Source organism: Echinops telfairi, unplaced genomic scaffold (genome assembly GCF_000313985.2).
Source record: "Echinops telfairi isolate 266 unplaced genomic scaffold, ASM31398v2 ScPeMD7_655;HRSCAF=1070, whole genome shotgun sequence".
Lineage (NCBI taxonomy): Eukaryota > Metazoa > Chordata > Mammalia > Afrosoricida > Tenrecidae > Echinops > Echinops telfairi.
Window position 1 is genome coordinate 33,447,708 of NW_022104553.1, and position 9,571 is coordinate 33,457,278.

The following is a 9,571-nucleotide window of genomic DNA, read 5'->3' on the forward strand; positions in this document are numbered from 1 at the left end:
CTAGAAAATAATGGTGGCAACATAAGTACAAATATGTCGACTACAATTGATGTATGGATTGTAATAAGAGTTGTAAGAGACCCCAACAAAATGATCTTTTAATTATTTTAAACACTCCTAGATAAACAGAAGCTTAGAGAGTTCATATCTACCAGACTGATCCTACAAAAGTTATTAAGGGCGTTCTGCAGATGGAAGGGAAAACCCACTAGAAAGAAACTCAGAGCCATGCATGTTGAAAAAGAAGATTGCATGGACAAGTATAAAGGCTAGCTATAAGATCTTCATGCTTGGGGAGTGCAGAGTGGAGATCCAAAGCCCATGAGTAGGCCACTGGAGAGCCCCTTGCAGAGGGGTTTCGGGGAGGAGATGAGCCAGTCAGGGTGCGATGTAACAACGATGAGAAATACAACTCTCCTCTAGTTCCTAAATGTTTCCTCCCCGCTCCCACTACCATGACTCGAATTCGATCTTGCAAGTCTGGCTAGACCAGAGGAGGTACACTGGTACAAATAGGAACTGAAAATACAGGGAATCCAGGGCGGATGAGCCCTGCAGGACCAGTGGCGTGAGTGGCAAAACAGGGAGGGTAAAGGGAGAGTGGGTAGGAAAGAGGGAACCGATTGCATGGAGCTGTGTGTGACCTCCTCCCTGGGGGACAGACAACCAAAAAGTGGATGAAGGGAGACGTCGGACAGGGCAAGATATGACAAAATACCCATTTATAAACTATCAAGGGCTCATGAGGGATGGGGGAGCGGGGAGGGAGGGGAAAAATGAGGACCTAATGTCGGGGGTTTAAATGGAGAGAAAATGTTTTGAGAAACGATGTACAAATGCGCTTTACACAATTGATGTGTGTATGGATTGGGATAACAGTTGTATGAGCCCCTAATAAAATGTTAAAAAAGAAAAAAAGAAAAAAGAAAATGAGAACCCAACTTCCCAGTACTGGGGATACGCTATAACCAACTCAAAAATAAATAAACAAACTAAAACTCACTGCCATCAAGTAGATGCTAACGCATAGCTATCTTAGAGGCCAGGATAGAGCTTCCGCTGAGGGTTTCCAAGACTAAAACTCTTTAGGACAGTAGAAAGCCTCATCTTTCGCCCTTGGAGCGACTGGTGGTTCCTTGAACTACTGACCTTGTGGTTAGCAGCCCAGTACATCAGCACTATGCCACCGGAGACCATTACCAAAGGAGATGTGTTCTAGGAATGCAACTATGGTTCACACTAGAAAATTAATCAACGTAATGCACCACATCAATAGAACAAAGGGCAAGAACAACATGATCATATCTCTACAGATGTAGAAACATTTGATAAGATCTAACCTTCTTGATGAATATCCATAAGAAGATTGGAATCGAGGGGAGCTTTTTCAATAGGAGTCCAGGCATATATGGAAAACCAATAGTCCACATTATACTTAACAGAGAAAGGTTTCTTCTTAAATTGGGACTAAAACAAGGCCATTCTCCCGACTTCTATTCTCTCCCCCCCCCCACCCCACCCCACACTTTTGATTATGACAGGGGAGTTTACACATCAGATCATCGGTTTTGTATTAAACAACTTAGCCAACTGGTCACACTTCCCAGTGGCTTGTCCTATCCCCAACCCCTTTCTACCCCATCCTCCTCCTGTAGCTTATTATGGTCCCCTTCGCCCAAGTTAACACCTGATATCCTCTAGCCCAGGATCCCTGGTTGTGTAGTGGTTACGCTTTAGGCTGTGATCTGCATGGTCGGCAGTTAGAAACTATGAAGCCAGCAGCATCTCCTTGGGAGAAAGCCTGGGCTTCCTACTCCCGTAAACACTTAAAGTCTCAGAAGCCCACAGGATTTTTGGGGGGTCACTGTGAATCCGCATTGCCTCAATGGCAGTCAGTTTGGTTTGGGGTTCTGGTATCATCTATCCTGTTCCTTCCCCTGCCCTTCCTGTGCCTCCCACTTCTGGTAGCCTGTTTATTGCAGTAGGAAAACCTTTTCTTGATTTTTTTATGTAACGAATATCTCATACAATACTTAACCTTTCATGTTTGACTAACTTCACTCAACATAATGTTCTCCAAATCCAGCCATGTCATTAAGGATTTCACCATTGCATCACTATTTTTTAACAATGGTGTAGTATTCCATTATTATATGTATGTACCAGAGTTTGTTTATCCATTCTTCCACCGATGAGCAATCTAAGTGGTTTCCATCTTGTTATTGTGACTAGTGCAGCAATGAACATGGCTTACAGATACCTGTTCCTACTATGTTCTTTATTTCTTTTTCTTTTTTCACTGTAACTTTTTAATTCGTCTTTTGGAAACAGGAATTTATTTGCCAGGAAGAATGATCCCATCACACTTCAGCCGGAACCAGCGCATGGCCTCCTCTTTGCCGATTCTGTTGTTTGGCCCTGATGCAGCCTGTTCTGCACTTCTTGTCGGCAATGCTCCAGCCTGGCCTCCCCAGCACCACATAGAAGTCCAGGTCGTAGACACTGATGCTAGGGTCATATTTGATCCCCAGATCAATGTGTTTCTGGATCCCAAACCCAAAGTTTCCAGTATTGGGAAAGTTATTTTTCCGTAACTCGTACTCCCACACCTTCAGACCTTTCTCCAAGATTTCCCCTGCCTTGGCCTCATGGACTGCGCAGTGAACGGCAATTTTTTCATTTCTCCTAATGCCAAAGGATCTGACGATGTATCTGGCTTTGAAGAAGACGGGGGTCTGGCCAGTGAGCTGCTCCAGCACCTTGGCCGCCCGGGTCAGCCTGTCGCCACTCTCCCCCACGCAGATGTGGAGGCCGAGCTTGGGGATGCCCGGCTCCCGCATCGGGTTCTCCTTTTCACCTTGATCCTGCACCATGGTGGAGACCAGGAGGAGTCTGTTCTTTATTTCTGTAGGGTATATAGCAAGGAGCACTATGACTGAGTCATAGGATATTTCAAGTCCCAAGTGTTAGAGAAAGCGCCATACCATTTTCCACAGTGACATACTATTTTACAGACCCACCAGCAGTATATAACCGTTCTAATCTCTCCGTACACCTTCCAGCGGTTGCTACTTTTTTTTAACTTGGCTATCAATTCTGAAGCGAGGTAGCATGTTAAATCGTATCAGTGGAGAATCCTGGCCCACCCAAGTTGACATAAAACCTAACTTTCACAGTTAACTTGGCACTCATACCTATCTCCTTAAACAGCACAGTCTCCAAACAAAGACAATGATAAAGGCATACTTGCACACTTAACATGATACAACTAATACACATACAACTGGAACTGCATTAACCTCATTGACATTTTATATTCTATAAGTGAATTAGACAAAATTATTTGATGCCTAAATATAAAGAGGAAAGATTCAGAACAATTACAGTTCTTATTTTTGCAGCTGGTTACATGGTGTATGAAACCGGGTACTTTAGAGAAACAAATCCACAGAAACTCATGTATAAGAGAAAGTTTTATGTGAAGGTTAAGTGTGCATCAAGAAAATACCCCAACCCAGTGCTGCCCAAGCCCACAAGTCCAACATTAACCCACATGTCCAACACCAATTCACAAAGTCCTCCTCCATCTCACAAAACAGACGCAATGATACCGACTGCAGGAGGAAAGCCAAGTCAGTGAGTGTGTAAGCATCTAAGCGCTGGCAGGGGTCTCCACACGGGTGCTCCAGCACCCAGGGCTGCATCAGGGTAGGTCCATGTGGCTTCTTCTTGGGGATGTCTTGCAGGAAATCAGCCTTGCAAGCTGAAGCAGGGAACTGCTAAGGCAGCTGCACCCTGGTCCGACCATCACAAAGCAAGAGACCCGAGAACTAGAAAGGCGAGGCTCCCTGAGCCATTTATCCCTCTGCCCTTCAAATGAACCCCACATGTGTTTATCGGTCAGGTTAGCACAATAAACTAACTAACTCACATGGCATAGCTGGTAGTCAGAGAACTATTGTCTTCCACTACCTTTTCTATATTCCTTTGCCTTCAGCAAGTACATGACACTTGGTCTGATGGGGTGACCCAAATCTTCATTCCTGAAGAATCGGGGCCATTCCTAGTCAGGGAAGAATTGAGTTTCTGTAGTTTACCAGTGACTTTAATCATCTGACATGATAATACTAAGAGACGACCTAAGGAAGCTCCTGGATTCCAGACATATTCTTCCTTACCTTCGTTATGAAATATTACCAGTAATCCAATTTCCCCTTGGTAATCAGGATCCATCACAACATTCATTACAGTAACACCCTTCCTTGCCTGTTGATTCAGAGGCATGAGGAGTACAAAATGCCCAGGACGCACTCTGAACTTCCAGTTCCCTGGAATCAGTATTGTGTCTCCAGGTGCAAGTATCCCTCCCTTTGAGACAAAGACCTCCAGACTGGAAGAGCATAGGGCTCCAGGGACAGGAAGCAAAAATGTTTCAAGTCGTCATTAGAAATAGGAGAATAATCGGGGCCACTCCCATTTCCACCCTCTGGTTCCTAAGGGGATCAGAGGTAGACTTTTCTACCTGGCTATTAGAGAAACAGCACCATATATTGGACACTGGCTTAAGACATGGTCTCCTGGAGAACATTGCCCCAACCTTCCAAGGTATTGCTGCCTAGCTGGCACTGTAACTGTGTCATTAGAAGTCCATTCCATCGTTCTATCAACGGGATGTTGATAGATAGATGTTTCGGGATGGTGGAGTACATGGTAAAACCAATGGATTCCATGAGTATGGGTCCATTGCCGTACTTCATTTCCTGTGAAATGAGTCCTTTGATCCAAGGTAATGCTACGTGAGATGCTATGCCAGTAAGACATTCGGCATATCTACGAATGCAGTTTAGTCAAAAGCATTGTGAGCAGGGAAGGCAAATCCAAACCTGCCACTAAGTTGCTAGTTGATCTCCCCAAAGAATGGTCCCATGTCTTGGGATCAGTGTTGACCTCTGCAGCTGACACATTGAGCAGTCAGCAGTGGCAGTAACCAAGTCAGCCTTGATGAGTGGAAAACCATGTTGCTGAGCTCACACGCAACCTTGATCCCTGAAGCCATGGCCACTCTTTTCATGTGCCCATTGGCAATGACAGGAGTGGCCGGGGCAAGAGGATGACTGGTTTCCACAGAACCTGCCATCCTATCCATTTGACTGTTAAAATTCTTCTTTGCAGAGGTAAACCTTTGGTGAGCTTTCAGCAAACCCAACCAAACTCACTGCCATCGAGCCGATGATGACCCATAGCCACCCCATAGGCAACAAAACCAAACACCACCTGTTTCTGCCCCATCCTCACACTGTTCTTATGGTGGAGCCCATTATTGCAGCCACTGTGTCCACCAATGCTGTCAAGGGACTTGGCTGCCCCTTCACTTCACCAAGTATGATGTCCTTCGTCAGGGCCTGGTCTCTCCTGACAGCATGTCCAAAGTTTGTGAGCCAAAGTCTTGCCATCTTGGCCTGTAAGGATCACTCCGGCCCAGCTTCCTCCAAGACAGATGTGTTTGTTCTTCGGACGGTCCGTGGTCCTTTTAGCATTCTTCGCCAACACCGTAATTCAGATCAATCAATTCGCCTTTGGGCTTCCTAATCCAATGTCCAATGTTCACATGCCTAGGAGGTGATTTAAAGCAGTCTAGCTTGGGTCAGGCACACCCTAGTCCTTAAAGTAACACTCTTGTCTCGTACCACAGGTTTACACCCAATGCAAGGCACCTTTGATCACTTGACTGCTGTTTCCATGAGCATTAATTGTAGATCCAAGCAAGATAAAATCCTTGACCACTTCAATCTTTTCTCTATTTATCCTGGTGTTCTCTATGGGTCTTCTTTACAAAGAGGCCTGCTGGTATAGTAGTTATTCACTAGACTGCTAATGACAAGGTCAGCAATTCAAATCCACCACCTCACTCCTCTGCTTTCTACTCCTATAAAGAATTACAGTTTCAGAAACCCACAGGGAAGTTCTACCTAGCTCTATAGTGTCGCTATGAATAGGCATTGATTCAATGACGGTGGGTTGGGGGGTTCTGTTTTATTGGTTTGGGGTTAGTGGGGGGACGTGGGGGTTCTACACTGAGTGGTAACCCATACTGAAGTCTGTAACCCTTGACCTTCATCAGCAAGTGGTGCAAGGCCTCCACCCTATCGACAAGTGTATTATGTTATCTGCATATTGCAGGTTGTTAGTAAGCCTCATGCTGTATTCTTCTTCATGTTCCACAGAGCACAACGAAATGTTCTGGAATTCCGATTCTTCTGAAAATTATCCATAGTTTTCTATAATCTACATGGCCAAATACCTTTGCACAGACAATAAACCACAAGTAAACATCTTTCTAGTATTCTCTCCTTTCAGCCAAGATCCATCTGACATCAGCAATAATATCCTTTGAAAAAAATAATAATATCCTTTGCTCTCCTAAATCTAGCCTGAGCCTCTGACATCTCTCTGTCGATACACTGCTGCAACTGGTGTTGGATGATCTGCAAAATTTTACTTGCTTGTGCTATCAATGATATTGTTGTATTTTTTTTTTTGCATTCTGTTGTACTTTTATTTGGAATAGATACAAATATGAATTTCTTCCTGCCAGTTGGCCAAGCAGCATCTTTCAAATGTCCTAGCATAGATGAGTGAGTGCTTCCAGTCTTGTTGAAACATTTCAATTGGTAGCCCATCAATTCCTGGAGCCGTATTTTTGGCCAATGCTTCCAGTGTGGCTTGAACTTCTTCCTTCAGTATTATTGATTCTTGATCATATACTACCTCTTGAGATGGTTGAACGTTGCCTGTTTCATTTTGTCACAGTGGCTTTGTGTATTATGTCCACCTTCTTCTGCTGCTTCCTGCATAATTCCACAGAATCCTTCAATATTTCAACTCAAGGCTTGAATTTTTTTGGTACTTCTTTCATTTTAAGATGACCTCTTGTTTCCTTCGTGTATGATGTTCTTAATGGCATCCCACAGTGCATCATGCCTACTGCCATTAGTGTTCAGAGCAGCAGCGTTGATTTTGAGATGTTTGAAATTCAGGTGTGATACACTCAAGGTCATAGTTTGGCTCTGATGGACTTATTTTAATTTTTTTCAGCTTCAACCTGAATTTACATGTGAGCAATTGATTATCTGTTCCACAGTCAGCCCCTGGCCTCATTTTAGCTGCTGATTTTGAGCTTCTCCATTGTGTCTTCCCCTAGATGTAGTCAGTTTGATTTCTGTGTCTACTAGCTGGAGAAGTCCACGTGTATAGTCACCACTTTTTTTTAATTATTATATGAGCATTTTATTGGGGCTCTTACAACTCTTACAACAATCCATGCATAAATTGTATCAAGCATACTTGTACATATGTTGCCATCATTCTTTTCTAGACATTTGCTTTCTATTGAGTCCTTGGGATCCTCTTTTTATTCACCCTCCCACCCTCATGACCACTTGATAAATTATAATTATTTTCATATCTTACACCAACCGCTGTCTCCCTTCCCCCATGGTTTCCGTTGTTCATCCTATAGTCATCACTTTTCTTGTTAACAAATGGTACTTGCTATAAAGAAGTCATTGGTCTTGCAAAATTCTATCATACAATCTCCAGCTTCGTAAACTAGTGGGTGCTTCTAGAAGAACATTCACTTATTGAAACATTTCAATTGGCACTCTGTCAATTCTCAAAGCTTGTTTTTTTGCCAATGCCTTCAGCGTAGCTTAGAATTCTTCCTTCAACAATGGATTATCTTCCATGGTCTGAAATTTATCAAGCATACACTCAATAAGCATGGATAGATGTGAAGGGTGGAAACAAAAAAAGATCCGTACTTGGAAATGTGGCTTTGGTGATTGGTGGAACAAAGCTGGAGACGACATGATAAAATTCCATACGACCCAACGACATATTCATTGCAAATTGCCCTTTTCAACAGTATACATGACAACTCTGCTTGTTGAGTTTGCCAGATGTAATACACAGAACAAAATCAACCACAAGAAATATTGGAGAAGCTCAATCTCATCATTCAGAACAAGGGCATGGACCAACTGCAGAATAAAGCATCAATTGCTAATATGAAAGTTTAAATTGAAGCTGGTAAAAAAAAATAAAACAAGTCCATAAGAGCCAAATTTAGAGGCCTGAATTTAAAGAGTGTCTCAAAAATGCTCACATTGAACACTAACCTGTCCAAAGCTCTGACAAGTTGTGGGATGACATCAAGGGCATTATACATGAAGAAAGCAAAAGAAAAGGCAGAAGAGGGGAGGGAACCATAATGGATGACAGATGAGACTCAAACTTTCTCAGGAACACAGAGTACCTAAAGCTAATGGAAGACGTAATGAAGTGAAAGAGATGAAAGAAAGATTTCAAAGGTTGTCTCAAATGTATAATAATGAGATGTGTGAAGACCTGGAGCTAGAAAACCAAAGGGAGAGAACATAGTCAACAGCTCTCAAGCTGGAAAAGGTGAAGAAAAAATTCAAGCCCTGAGTTACCATATTGAAGGACTCTATGGGCCAAAAAATTAAACAATGCAGAAAACATTAAGGGAGTAGTGTGAATACTGAAAATGCACCTCCCAAAAAAGCGTTGACATTTAACCATTTTAGGAGGTAGCATATCCTCAAGAACCAATGGCTTTGAAAGAAGACCTTCAAGTTGACCTGAAGATGCTGGTTTAAAAAAAAAAAAGGTTTCAACAAATGGATGCAATGCTGAAAGCACTATGGCAAGAAACTTGGAAAATAGCTACCTGACTGTAAGAGACCTATATTTGTGCCCATCCCAGAGAGAAATGATCTGACAGAATGCAGACATTACCAGAAATACTCGAATCACAATAAAGTAAATTTTTGCTGAAGATAATTCAAAAACAGTTGCAAAACTACATATATGGAACTTCCAGAAATTCAAGCTGGATTCAAAAGAAGACATGGAATGAGGGATACCAACGTTCATATCAGATGGATTTTGACAGAAAGAAGAGAATATTAGAAAGATTTGCCTATGTTTTATTGACTACACAAAGGTGTTCAACTCTGCGGATTATACAAAATGATGAGTAACATTTCAGAGAACGAGAATTCAAGAACACTTCATTGTTCCTACGCAGAGCCTGTAGACAGAACAAAAGACTGTCTTTGAACAGAAGGAGATGATACTGCATGGTTTTGATTCAGTAGAGATATGTTTCAGGATTCTATCCTTTCACAATACTTAATTAATCTGTATATAGAGCAAATAATCCCAAAAAATGAACTGCAAGAAGAAGCACCAGCCTGTGTGATAAAGAGGTGTCCAGGGTCCAGGTATCAGGCATCAAAGACCCAGAACAAAATATCATATCAATGTGAATGAGGGGGAGTGAGAAGTGGAGACCCAAAGCCCATATGTAGACAATTGGACATTCCCTTACAGTGGGTCACAAGGAAGAGACAAGCCAGTGAGGGTGCAGTATAGCACCAATGAAACATACAACTTTCCCCCAGTTCTTTAATGCTCTTCCTCCCACCCCCACTATCATGATCCCAATTCTACCTTACAAATCCAGCTAGACCAGAGCATGTACACAGGT

At 42.7% G+C, this 9,571-nt stretch overlaps 1 protein-coding gene across 1 annotated transcript; it reads right to left on the reverse strand.

Moving 5' to 3' along the window:
• Positions 1 to 2,317: 2,317 nt before the first annotated feature.
• Positions 2,318 to 2,873, reverse strand: LOC101655503 (60S ribosomal protein L11-like). The gene has a single exon (XM_013008079.2). The coding sequence runs from the start codon at positions 2,871 to 2,873 to the stop codon at positions 2,361 to 2,363; it is 513 nt and encodes a 170-aa protein (XP_012863533.1). The 3' UTR covers positions 2,318 to 2,360.
• Between the last annotated feature and the right edge of the window lie 6,698 nt (positions 2,874 to 9,571).

Bases quoted from the DNA above. Each gene is read 5' to 3' on its own strand.
- LOC101655503 (XM_013008079.2), bottom strand. From the start codon at position 2,873: ATGGTGCAGGATCAAGGTGAAAAGGAGAACCCGATGCGGGAGCCGGGC.